General features: G+C 36.9%; 1 protein-coding gene across 8 annotated transcripts in view; it reads right to left on the bottom strand.

The window, feature by feature from the left end:
* SPOCK3 (sparc/osteonectin, cwcv and kazal-like domains proteoglycan (testican) 3) overlaps window positions 1-11,239 on the bottom strand; it is a 488,523-nt gene extending 477,284 nt beyond the window's left edge. For 4 of the 8 annotated variants that reach the window (XM_011959652.1, XM_011959648.1, XM_011959653.1 and 1 more), the window contains exons 1-2: window positions 11,087-11,227; window positions 10,616-10,804 (exon numbers count right to left, since the gene is read on the bottom strand). Coding sequence is in view for 6 of the 8 variants with exons in the window: in XM_011959648.1 (XP_011815038.1) it covers window positions 10,616-10,804 (189 nt within the window). In the remaining 2 variants the exon portion in view is untranslated. Of the gene's footprint in view, window positions 1-10,615; window positions 10,805-11,086 lie in introns of all 8 variants that reach the window. The other 4 variants (XM_011959650.1, XM_011959651.1, XM_011959654.1 and 1 more) reach the window with 3 other exon arrangements.
* Between the last annotated feature and the right edge of the window lie 3,140 nt (window positions 11,240-14,379).

Here is a 14,379-nt window from a genome sequence, read left to right as displayed (position 1 = left end):
AGATATATTATATTAAGTGGGATAATATATTTAAAGTGCCTAGCATATAACAGAGACCCAAAACAGCATTAACAGATGAGAAAGCATTACTCTTCCATGTTTAAGGACAAAGTCTTTGGAGCCAAAATTCTACTACTGGAGACAGCCCTGACTGATACTTACTAGCTGTGTGATCTTGGCCCTGAGTTTCCTCGGCTACACAATGGATTAACAGTTGCACATTCCATATGGGGATATTACTAATTAATACATTTTTAAAAACTAGTCAGGCACAGTGGATCATGCCTGTAATCCCAGCACTTTGGGAGGCCAAGGTAGGAAGATCACTTGAGCCTAGGAATACGAGACCAGCTTGGGCAATATAGCCAGTCGCTATTCCTAAAAAATTAAATTAAAAGTGAACTTTTAATCCTTGCTTGTGATATGCCATATTAAAGTGCTTGTTATTATTACATTATTATCAGTTTCTAGACAAGGAAGAGTCTGTCATTATGTTTTTATTATAAAATTTTTAGCACCTAACCTCACTTGATATTTTGGGTGAGTGTATTTTTGCCATCATCATTCTCTATAGCCATAGCAAGTAAAATTTTGAGTATCCTATTCACATATAATATAGACTATTTGTGGATTTAGCTTATTTTTAAAGGTAATTTGGTTAGAAAAACAGTCATTAATTAAATTAAAATCTTTTAAAATTATTTCCATCAAATATCTAGTGAAGTTGTATTTACTTTATAAATTCTGACACCATAGTTTTCTAACACATATTTTTTCATTTTCATTATCTTTGCCATCTTGCTTACTATATACATGTTTAGCGCACTATTAAAGACATTGTGTTTAAACTTAATTACCATGGTTAGTTGGAATTTTCAGATAATAAAATAAGACAAAAAGAGGAATCCATCATAAAATAGTATGGAAAGTTAAAATAGAGTTTATTTTTCCTTGCGTATTCAAAACTGTAGATAAAGATGTGGGATGATTTTATTGATGAAATGCTTCTGAAAACAGAAACATTAGCATATAGTTCATTCTAAATCTACATAAAAAAAGCTTAAGAGAATGCTGTGGAAAAAGAAGCAATTTTTGTATACGCCACTTGCTATTTGATTGTATCAAATAGCCATGTATACCAAATGTAACTTCCTTTCCTAATTATGTCAATAGTAAACCAAGCTACCAAATGTTCACACCTAACTATATATATATATATATACACACACACACACACACACACATACATATTTTACAGATAAATGCAATAAAAACAGTATTTAAACTTTTTTTTTTTTTTTTTGTGAGACCTAGTCTTGCTCTATTTCCAGGCTGGAGTGCAGGAGCATGATCTCAGCTCACTGCAACCTCTGACTCCCTGGTTCAAGCGATTCCCTTGCCTCAGCCTCTGGAGTAGCTGGGGTTACAGGCACGCACCATTACACTCAGCTAATTTTTGTGTATTTAGAAGAGACAGGGTTTCACTTTGCTGGCCAGGATGGACTCGATCTCCTGACCTCAAGATCCACCTGCCTCGGCCTCCTAAAGTGCTGGGATTAGAGGCATGAGCCACCATACCCATCCAAAATTGTCTTTTCTATATTGAAATAGCATAATTTAAATAATCAATAACTTTTCTAATCAAACAGCTATAAAAACAGAATACTGACTTTAATTATCTCTGTTTTACAACAAGAGTGATAATATGGCTTAACACTATCCAAAACATACAAGCCACATATAAAAACAGAAGGAATCTACCTCACACAGATTCTTAAGATTATTATTACTTATTCAACATGATGCTTTTAAAACCAATAAATGAACTAATGAAATATACTGGTGCTATTCCTGAAGGAGGGAATAAAAATTTTTATTAGGCCATTATTCTTAAATTCTAAATAGAAAAATCTGCAATATATCTTCGGAGGTCGGAGACAACATTTCTGATTCAGACCATTATTTCCTCGATAAAAGAAAGAGCTTGTGAGCAGAAAATTGAAGGCCAGATGACTTCTGGTGGAGGAATATTAGGGAAAGCATCAATCCTTTGGGAGAAATGACATGACTGTAAGGGAAAAATAACTGTATGAAGACTTTTTATCTACCCTTTTACCTTACATATTTGTATACCATATTATTACTATTATTAATTTAATTATGTGTGGGCAACATATTAAGCAAAATTATATAATCATCCCTTGCAATATAATCATGCCACAAATATATATGAAAAATGATAAATAAATATGAACGTTTTTCTTTAGCAAGTATGAAGATGGAAAAATCAAGGATCTCTCCAAAACACAAAACCTGATAGAAAGTGCAATTCACCATCTCTGTTTATGATTTAGTTAAGAAGCTCAGGCATTCTAATTGCCAGTCATCTCCTATGTCAAGAACAAAAAAAAAATCTGAAGAGTAAAGCCTGTATGGGAATTCTGGCAAATCCAGTTTGCTGCAGTTTTAATTTCCTAACTGTCCCAGAGATAGTAGAACCAAAAAGATTGTTTTCTTTGCTTTCAAGCCTAAGAGCTGCATGAACCTGGCAAGGGTGTCACTGCTAGTATTATTTCAGCAAAATGTTGTTTGTATTAGTGGTACTTTCCTTTTTCTGCATCCAAGGAAATACACCAGTAATAGCAAGAGAGTATCCTGTTCTTTAACTAAGAGATGTGAGAAGCAAATTCTGATTTTTGCCCACCAATCACCATTAATGCCTTAACCCAGGGAATTCCAGACCCATGACCAAAGATCTACAGTTCAAAAAAGGTTTCGCAGAAGTCATGCTAAATGATTTCACTAAAGGAAAACAGCCTTGGTATGTAGATTCAGGCTCTCCTTAACATGATAGCTTTTTGGATACTCTGCTTTGGTTTTGACCTTCAAAATTTCCTTTTAGAAATTAGCACACTACTACTTACCACCAAACTCCTACAACTAGAACAGTAGGTACTAGGTGTTGTAGTTTTGGCCCAGCAAGCACGACTCAAGCATGTCCATCATGGCTAAGAGAATACTGGGATAATATGGAATTTGGAAGAAAGATTGATTAGGGAGGAAAACAACTGACAGGCAACGATAAAAAAAATTCCCATCAGAGGACACAGGGGTGGAGACTGAGAATATTTTCAAGAGATGTTTAGATGATTGAAAGAGCATAATCAGATACCATAGTTACCAAAATTTTCTCTGAGTACTGAATATTGCTTGCTTTCTTTTGGTGTTGATGATTCCTATTAAAGATAAAATTTCCCAGTATCCCTTGTAGCTAGGTGTTGACATGTAACTAAGTTCAGGCCTGTGGGATACAAGTAGAAGTAATGTGTGATGACTTTCAGGTGAATTCTGGCACAAGGTGATTGTCCTTGATTTTCTCTTAAACGCCTCCTGTTAGATAGGAAATGGCCATTAATAGAGAAGCTTGCTTGAGGGAGTAACCCTGAAAGCCCAGGCCTGGACACCCACTTCTTGATTGTCTCATGCTTGCGAAACAGAATTCTATCATTACTCGGGTACACTGATTCAGGGTCTCCTTTCTGCAGGAACTTAACCTCTCTCTAACCAATTCATTGGCAGTTGTAAGTGAGGTGGAAGAGAAAGAAAGAAATCTGAACTGTCAGTAAAGTATCTGGATTTACCGATACAACCATTAATTGAAGTTCAGTAGTTGAAGAAGAAAGGGAAGACACTAGTGTTTGATATTATCTATTAGGCAGCAAAAATATTTAAAGATGTTAGAGCAACACAATTATGTTGTCAAAGAGAAACTATGGAAAAAAGAATTGAACCAATTGGCCGAGGGAGCACCATGATGCATGTCATTGTCATCTGCTGTTGACCATTCTAAAACTGGACACGACAGCTTGGACATGGCATTTCTATTTTGGCACGTTTTGGAACTTATAGGACTAACGTGGTTTAATACTTACAACTTTATATTTTAAAAAAATTGAATTTTTACTTAAATTACAAAACTCGGCTTGAGGTGATCAGAAATTGAACTGGCCAATAAAAGGCAACACAGCTCTAAAAAACCATCAGGTAAGGATTTTTCAGTTGACAATGTATTTTGAATATAATGTCACCTCATTTAATAAGTATTTTCTAGTGATAACTCTGAGACAATTATTGTGGTAATGCTAGATGAATTGCAGGATTGTGGAGAGGAAGGGTGACTACAGTCTCTAGCTATAGGGACTTCACAGTCTAATGGGGTGTCCAAATCTGTAAACTAGAAGAAGTAGAAAGAGTAGAAAAGATGAAATGATTTTCATAAATGAAAAAGACATATAAATACTCCAGGAGCTTATAGAACTTGGATAGCATTTGCAGAAGTCAAAGATCAGTCTTTAAAAATAAGTACATAAAATGAAATAAAATTATGACCTAGATCCTGAAAACTAAAGTTGTATAAGAACATACAATGTCACTCTGAGTCACAATCATAAGATCTAAAAGCATCCAACCCCAAAGTCTTACTGTCAGAGTAGCAAAATAAATGCTCTATAGCAGTACACGATGTTCCTTTTGTATATCTAGCTAAAAAGTTTAAATATATAATCCCAAACAAGCTGTAAGAAACAGAAAAGCACACTGTGTGCACACATGTAACAGTAAATGAAATCATCTCAAGCTATAAGGTGCAGAAAACCTAACCAGGAGAAGAAAAAATAAATAAATAAACCTAACATGTCTTAACATTTTGGGGGTGGGTAGATTGATGTTGGCTTTCTACTCAACATGTTATGTGTAATAGCTATAGACATATATGGTGCATACAAAAAACCTATAGCACAACATATTATTGCCTCTGTATTCAGATTATTTAACCTGTTATCAATTTGAAATACACACGTATAACACATATATGTAGATATACATTTATGCATGAATCTACACACATAAATACATATAAACATAGACATACAGGGACAGAGTCATTTCTTTCTCTTACACTTTTACACGTAGTTACACTTTTCTAGTCATTGATTGGAAGTTATGAGAACCAGAGAGTTAAAAGTATTGCTTGCTTCGCTATAATTTCTGTTAGCATGAACCCATGGAAAACTGACTAAAGTTTCGTGATCAATTCATACCTCCTGAGAGAATCTGATAATGTGATACCAGCTCTAGCTAAGATTCCCTCCAGAAACACGCAGATCAGCGGATATTCTCTGACCTGCCTTCCTCCATCATGTGATACCTGAGGACAAAACCAAACTTAAATCCTGACTGGCAAGCAGGGTAGTGGTTGTAGTAGCAGCTTTAAAAAAATAGGAGTGTGGAGTTTGTACTATGATCATGACTTAACTAGGGATTCTGATGACCAAAACAAGAGTCAGGATGCTGCCAGAGCCTAGTCTTTTGCTGCTGTAGTTATTTACCGGCCCCAGAATTGTCAAGGATTGCTTATTGCTTCTCTTAAGAGGTCAATTGCCTCTCTCCATTAAATCTCCCCATGATTTAAACAATATGAACAATAGTCCAATAAAAATACTATTGCGTGCTACAGTCTTCACCAGCTCTGATCTGCAAATGTATATACACTATATTTACAAGCTTTTAAGAACTAAATACAGTGCTCATAATCACCAAAAAAGCAAAAGAAAGAGAGAAAAATACTCATGATAATGCACTCAATTAACTGTGAAGAATTCCCAAGAAATGCCTATGTTCTCAACTATACTGAAATGTAGGTAATTATTACCACAGTTACAAATGTTGCTTCATAGTGAGAAACACTGAAAATGTACATTTTCATAAGAATTGGATATCCATTATGGAGAAAGCATTCTTAAACAGAGAGAATAGTAGTTCACTTTATTAAATATATCCAAATTATTAATAAACCTTTAACTTTATTTTTGATACATATTGTTGAAAAGTATAATGGTAAAACTTTGTTGCCAGAAAGGAGGATCTCTCAACGGTAAGAGTATGCCTGTAACTCAAGAAACATAACCAGGGCACATCATAAACCTAAACAAAGTACTGAGAGACCATTCCTTATAGATTCTCATTGTTTGAATTTTAATGACCTGTACAGCCATAGAATACTTTATTTGGAGTAGACATAGAAACAAATTGTTGTATTTACTTTCTAACAACAGTATAAGTTGATAGACCCTCGGGAATCTTTACTCCTCTGCAGCCCACTAAGCGCCAGGAAATATCCCTCACCATCATCCATTATCTCTTAAATAATCTCTGCACTTAAGAACCTCACCTTTGATGAAAAAGTCAAATAAAAAGAAAAAACAAATTAAGAATGTTCTACCTACTATTCAACACCCGCAAATCAGGTATTTTTTAAAAAGTCAACTTATAATTTGCGTGCCTCTGAGACATGTCAGCCTGTATTTTATATTTTCTCAATATTCTACATGTCCTTTAGCTTACATTAAGGTTAAATTTGTAAAGTTAAATTGTAGAACTTTCTTATTGCATTAAATATATCTAAAGGATATTAAACATCACTTAAGGAATAAATGTAAACTGAAGTTGATTATCGTTTCTATAACACTAATGGTAACCATTCCTTAAAACAAAAAGTTCAAAATGAGCCCCAGGTATTTTTATTGAAAAACAAATTTAATTTAATCTAGAACTATATGAATTTCCATTAAAGGGTATAATCCTGTTTTTATTATATGAGTTACTTTAAAATTAGCATGGCCATCATTCCTCTTTTTTCTAAGTTTTTATTATATTGATGCCTAAATACAATATTTGAGGGCTTCTCATATTTTACCTTTTTTTGTCATTCCTAATTACTGCATGTATTTCAATGAAATCAATAATAATTTTGATAATGTTAGCATACCATGCATTACTAATTAATTCACTGGTTCCAAATTCCATACTCATTTATTACATGATAAAGGGTATGGTTTAATTAAACTATAAAATATAAATATTCGAAATATGCAATACATAAGTGTATATTTGTATTTGAGCTAATACAATATGAGCTAATAATTCAGTTTCCTCATAATGATCCTGATTTCCAATTCTTCTAATATATTCACAAGAACGGGATGTATGAATCCTTTACTCCTGCTCCGGGAGAAAGTAATGGTAGTCCCACAATTTTTCCACCGAGGAATCTTGTATACCACTCAACAGAGCCCCCCACACACACACACACACAAAAACATATAACCAGTTTATGTACTGAATATATACCATTGTCGAGAGAGTTTTTATTTTATTTTATTTTAATATCCCATAAGTATAACCTAAGTAAAGCATGCTGGCTCTATCTACTGTACTTATGTTTAAATGTGTTGACTTTTCTATATCTTTAGATTAAGTGAAACTTTTATGCTTTCCTAAAACATAGATATTAAACTCTTTATCAGAATTTGTATACTAATAACCAAATAAATTAATAATTTTCAAAACAGTGAAAGCTCTTTATGCCTATAGCATTAAGTGTCGTACACTCCAAGTGTCCTTCAAAAGGACAACAAAGGTACTTTATTCAACAGACTTTGCTAGCATAGAGTAGTCAAAAATACTGGAGGTTTCTCCTATGTTAATACCTACTCATTGTAAGCTTGTTTCTCCTGTGTTAATACCTATTCATTGTAAGCTTGTCTTTGTTTTCATTGCTTCTCTAGCATTTATATTGAGGAAACTGAGATAATGAGCCTCAATGGCAGTAGTTCCTATGCTCACCTACTCTCACCTAACTCTATCCACTCTCTTTGTTCCTAAAGCTTTATTGTAAATCAATTATATTTACATATTTATATTACAAATAAAATATATAAAGAGTAACATTTATTTTTAAAATTATTCAATTAAAATATAATGCTAAATTGTATTTTTAAATATTATTTAAGATAGTTTTCAAATGTATTTCAAAAGAAGGAACAGTTCAAACTTTCATTAAGGAGTTACTTGTAAAACAGTGCTGATTATGAAAAACAGGAGGAAAAACTAATCATAAGGATTAATCCAAGCAATAAGCATGCTGATGCTTCCCAAAGCTTTTTTATAAATAAAATTAGTTATATTTTATGTGGAAAAAAAGCACAAAACAAAAGTACTTCAGTTAAATTGTTTCTCAAATAAGAGGTTCAGAATTCCATGTTTCTTTGCCCTCATATAAAGTGAGTACATAAATCATTATTTGCGATATGAATGCTCATGCAGAACATTTAAAGGTAGATTCATGCAGTATAGTATTATTTCAAGTAATGTCTTATCGCCATGTGCTTCTAGCTGAAAACCGACTGAAAAAAAACATCCTGAGAGCTACAGAAAAGATTATTAAGCTAATGATTCCCCAAAAGGGAAAGAATATGCATAAATAGCAGTAGGGTGGATGGTGCAGATAAGGATTCTATATTATGCATTTGGAATTATTATTTGAGAAACCACACTGTCAGCATACATTTTATCATGTTAATAATAAGCAACAGGTGGTTCAAGGATTAAACAATGATAGTATTTATCTGCTCCATTCCCTCCAGAAGTCATCTTTACAAAACCATAACTGTCTTACTAAAATGGTAATACTAAAACCTGATGAAAGTTTTCCCAGTAAATCAGTATTATATTTTTAGGTATTGCATATACTTCAAAACAGATATTTGCATAATATGTATCAGTAAATCCTTTGAAAAAATTATGCACAATTTTGATGAACTTTTTCCTTGAGATCATAGAGCAATACCTGAAAATGATACAGCAATAAAATACTGTCTCTATAGAAAGTGACTCCATAAATTCTAGCATATTTAGTTCTCTAGTAGGCAACACAGCTTGTTTCAATAGTTTAAATCAAACACATTCACAAACTGCCCAAGTCACTCAATAATTCAATAAAGAAATTTGAATAAAGAGAAGACTAAGTTATTCAACATTTAAAATACATTTTAGAGAAGAAAGCTTTTATCTCTGCTCTCGTTGAAGATAGCAATACTCTTACTATTCTGCCAGCGAGGAATCTTGTGTAGTTGATTTTATCACTATCCAGCAGAGCTAAAAAAAACACCCCAAAACAAATAGAGAACAGCATGCAACCAGTATTATCTACTAAACATATCCCATTTGTTGAGAGGTCTTTCAAAAATTCATTTCTAAAAGATTTTAAAGCAGCCATTAAATAATGAAATGTCATAATGTCAAACACTGTTCAAATACTGATAAAATGTTCAATTTTTTTGCCAAATGAGAGCGTGATAAACAAATTCTCTTTAGGTTTAGGAATATCTCACTCGCTATCCTTTTTGCTTGTACTCAATATTAGTGTAAACTTAAAACAAATATGCAAGGCGTATGTTTTTATAACGGCATTTATTTAGCAATAAAATGATGCTTAAACTTTGTTCATAAAGTATGTAGGCAAAGTTCTCCATTAAATATTCTCAATCAAATGACTAAACCTAATTTTAAAGTAAAAATTTGTGTTCCTTCAGGAATCCCTCTGCTACGTTTGACTTGTCAGCTACTTCATGTAGAGGCTGAGAGAATGGGTTAGAGGAGGAAGGATGAAATCTAGCCTAGGCTCCCATTTATTTTCCCAAATGGTGACCGAATCAGAGCTGATGAAAGAAGTTAACTCATCTCCACGTAGTGCACTGCAGATGTACTCCACGAGAAATTCTCTCAAATGTCACGGTACGTATTGTCAATGTGTCTGGGAATCACGCTCGCTCCAGTTCATGCCTTCCGCGCTTTAAAGGGTGGGCTGGGGGCGGTATTTAGCCATCTGGGCGGCCTCCTCACTGGGAAAACCGAGTTCAAGGCTTCCAGTCGTAACCGCGCTCTGTAAGTGAGCAGCTCTTACTGGGCTCCATTCAGATCAGGTGAGGGAAAGAAAATGACTGGCAAGTCATGGCCACTGGCTTCAAGTGTCTAAACCTGGCTCCCTCTTAATAACCCTTTTGAAAACTCCCCAGAGGAGTCTACGGTTTAACTCCTTCATCGCTGTCACCTGCAACCCTCCCGCCCTCGCATCCCCTTCACGCAGATTTCAAGGCAGTGATTCATTTTGGAATAAAATGTAATCAAATACATTGCAAACATGTTCTGGATTAAAGTCAGGTTGAAGCACAAATCTGATCGACAATTTTATGTAATCGGGAGCAGTTCAACGAGTCCCTACTGGTGCCGCCAAACATCCTCCCACTCTTGGAGAGCGGGCATTTATAAATCTTACATCTTCCTACCTCCTCCCTCAAATTCCTTAATGGACCATTAGCGACGGGATCGATCCTAGTTACTTTAGTAGCGATACATCGCAAAGGCACATCTGCTGTGTTTACCAGTGCCAGAAACACCATTCAAAAGTTGAGAGGGTAGAGCCAGCACTTTCTAACCTTTGTGGGCCAGGAGGGGGCACAGGGGAGAGCGGGGTGGGGGAGGAAGAGTGGGAACCTTGTGAGACCTGAACTCCTGTGCATCCAAGAAGCAAGCCCTTGAACCAGCTGGGAGGAGGCAGCGGAACTGTGAACTTCTCCAGCAGCCCTGCGCCGCCGCACTTCCCTAAATCCCTCTCCTCAGAAAACGGAGCCCACTCCCCACCCACACCCGGCCACCGCGGCCCCCGCCACGGAGCAGCGCGCGCGTGTGCCCGGGGATGGGGGTGCGCGGCACTTACGTCTCGGAATTTGTTCCACTGTCCGACTTCCTTGTCATACTGAGAGATTGTGGTGAGCCATTGTTTATCATCCAGAAAATTACCGCCGTCCGACCGCCCCCCGGCTGCAGCCACCGCCGCGGCAGCTGCGAGAGACTGACTGCACCAAGCGGCTGCACACACACACAGTACGGCTGACACCTTGAGCATCTGGGAGAGGAGACACAACGGGGGTGGGGGGGGGATGTCAGTGTCAAATAAGAGGTACGAAGCCAGGGGCGACCCTGGAAAACATACATTAGCAACGACGGCGGTAGAGGGAGGAGGAGACAAGCAGAGGCAAGCGTGTCCCCTCCCCGCAGGCTTTACCCCCAAAAGCCGGGCACTCACTCATACACACGCAGACCCAGAGGAGAAGAGGTGGGTATAAGGAAGCAAGCCCCAGCCGCAAGCAGCCCGAGCGGGCAAAAAAACCGCTTCCTGGCACATCACCTTGTTGTGAGCCAGCACTGTGCTCGCAGCTCCTGCTGGAAATGCAGCCCTGCTCTGCCAACTCGCTGCTTTCTGGAGCTGCTGCACGCGCCGCCGTCTCGAGCCGTCCACTCAGCTCCCTGCGCCCGGCGCGCTCCCCCCATCTCCACCCTCCCTTCGCGCGCGGATCTCCAGCTTACTCCCCTCCGTTCCCCCTCCCTCCTCGACCTCCGTTTTTTTCCTCTTCCACCTCCAGCTGCAGTTGGCTCCGGATACGACGCTTGGCTGGAGCCAGAGGACGAGTTAGCTTCTAGCTTAGGAATCCTTATCTGCTTTGTAACCTCTCCCCTCCAGAAGAGGTTCTCATGTTCGCGAGAGAGCCTGCTCATTCTCTGCTCCTGGATTTAACACAAAGCTTACTATCTCTCGCAGTTGCCTCTGCTCCACAATTTCCAGGGTTGTCAGGCAGACATGAGAAATGAGATCTGAGGACAACTTTATGCATCAACAAATAAGAATACCTGGACTTCCTACCCTGTAAAGCTCCTGGACTCAGCTCCTCCCTAAAGAAAGGCCATCTAACCACAAGGTCTTGGGAGATCTGTTTAATTTCAGAATATTTAAAGTTTGCTGTGAGCTTCCGGATTATTACCGAAAACAAACTTTAATGTTAAAGGTTGCAGTTTCTTTCTTTCCTTTTCTTTCTTTCTTTTTTTTTTTTTTTTTTTAAGAAGAAGTATAACCAGGTAAGGCCTTTGAGAACACCTATGTCTCCCACATACTCTAGCTGCATTTTTCCCTTTATAAAAACTCTCTGGCAACTGTATTTTAGAACATAGAACCTGAATCAGAAACTTCAAAAGCCTACTGTCTACCTCCTGCAAAATAAGAGAGTTTTGAAGCCTGAACACCAATTTACCAGTTTTGTATTCCGAACTTCCATTTATGACAAAATTCTTGGCTTTCCATGTCTTTTCTACATATTCTAAATAAACTAGAAGGAAATCGGCAATTAGCCCCCTGTAGAGAAAATCTGATACAGAGAATCTCTCATACTTAGAGAATTTAGGTGAAGTGAATATTACACATAAATCAAGAAATGTCTGCAAGCCAATAGACTGCAATAACATTATGAATCTCTATTTGAATTATGAGAGATTTCAGCGAAAACTACATCTCCCAAAGCTATGACCTTTGAAAATTTCTTCTAGCCTCCAAACCTTTAGAAGCCCTTCGAATAGCAGCAGTACACATATTCCGTATCAATCTTGTCTAACATTTTGCAATCTGTATTAAAACACAACCAAACTCAATGATTAATACTAATTGCTATTTTTAATGTAATATTTCAAAATAAACGTATAATATGTATGGTAGGAAATAGATGTGTAATATTTATATAGGCAAGAAATTTCTACTACTATTTTTAACTCAAAAAAGATATTTTTCTCAATTCTCTCTATTTCTACAATGATGAGTGAAATTAGTGGAGAAAAAACACAGAACTTACTACTGCAATTCATGGGAGCCCTAATTGACACAAACAAATGTCAGGAAACTTTAAGAATATAGATGTGTGCTAATTCTTCAAAGATATTTATTTTAGCCTATTCAGAGAGTTATTACAATGTAGTTTACATATTTAAATGCCTGTTTGGTAAATTTATTAAGACAATAGTAGGTGGTCCATTCTCCACTATCACCTTTTCCTGACCCCTGGTCCTTAGACCTCCAACACTCTCATTAGCTCTCTACCTCAAAATTTGAAGAAATCCTTTCTTCTTAATAAGAATTTCTCATCATATTTTAAAACCTCATTATTTCTAAATTTAAGTCTAATAGGGAAAGCACAGAAATTGTTTCTTACAAGAAACTGATACTTGGCAGAAGTCAGTAATTTTAAGAGTAAAAATGACCTTCTGACCTTTGTAACTTACCTTTAAAAAAGATTGTTGCTATTAGCTACAAAATATTTGATGAGGGATGGTGCTCTAACACTCATACCCTTTAGCATCTGCTGTACATTTTAGCTCAATAATTGCTACCATGTAAGGCCAACATGGTCACCTTTAGATTTACGGAAGCACATATATTTATGTTTATACCGCATTTCCCGCCCCCCCTGCAAATGCATCTATTTTGTGGCTGACTCTCCAATGTTCATAGCATATTTTCACATCTAGCTTTCACTGGCAGCTTCCCATACTGCAGCTCCACAGGGGTGTCTCCAAGTTGTGAAATTTGTTGAAAAACAAACAATGACAGTTGAATGCATCTTGGGAGAAATGCCTTTGATAGGGTTTTAAACTCCAGATCTGAATATAGAGTAGGAGTTACTGGCAAATTGCAAGTTTCAAATTCTAAAGTCAAAAGAGGCAGAGTGAGCCTGTCTACGGTGTATTTGTGTTGACCTGGTGTGGTCCAGTGACCCTCACTGCTCCTAGAGCTCCTTAAGCTTCTCTTTCCAAGCCATTGCCATTGTCTAGGCTAAGTGGGCATGTTAGTAGTGAGAGTCAAAGTCTAGCAGGTGTGATGTTGTGATGTTATTAATCACAGGGAAAGCTTTCCATCAATTTCTCAATATATCAGCATTTTGGTCCTCAAACAGCCTGCTTTCAAGGTTTAAATAATGCTAGGAGAATTCACACTTCAGTTAACACCTTGGTTATCAGTTATCACCTCAGTGGGGATTCACTGAAAACTTGCTGAGAGCAAAACACAGCAGAGAATAAGAAAGGAAGAGGATTAGGAGGGAGGGAAGATATTGGAAGAGTAGTCAGGAGCCTTGCAAGTCAAGGTAGGTGAGTAGACAGGAAATACTTCACTGACTGCTTCCCAGTTTGATGGAGAGCCAGTCTAAGAAACTGGAGAAGCCAAAAAAGCAGAAAGCGGGGTGCAGTATATGAGGTGGGTAAAGTGAGACACTGGTGCCAGGACTGGGACTTGATTTTATTTTTCTGATCATGATTTACAAAATTGGAACTCAGAGCAAGACACAGGTCTTCAGATTCCCAGCATTCCCTTTTGTTGTCACTCTGCCGCCTGATGCAGACTCATAGTTTAGATACATTATGAATAGCCAATGCTGGGGCCACTGCTGGATTGAACTTTGCCTTCATATTTGTGTATTTGTCCCTTTAGTTCTTTCTCTACTAAACATTCAGTAAATCAATCCACAAATATCTATCATCAAAGATGTAAACAACATTTTTGATAGCTATTATTTTAATTAAATTTGTTTCTTCTGTAGGTTTCCTTAACCTCATTTTCAGACACGCCACAGCTCTAGAAAGAAAAATACTAAGCATATATAA

Source organism: Colobus angolensis, unplaced genomic scaffold (assembly GCF_000951035.1).
Source record: "Colobus angolensis palliatus isolate OR3802 unplaced genomic scaffold, Cang.pa_1.0 Scaffold5, whole genome shotgun sequence".
NCBI lineage: Eukaryota > Metazoa > Chordata > Mammalia > Primates > Cercopithecidae > Colobus > Colobus angolensis.
This window is presented reverse-complemented; position numbering and strand designations above follow the sequence as displayed.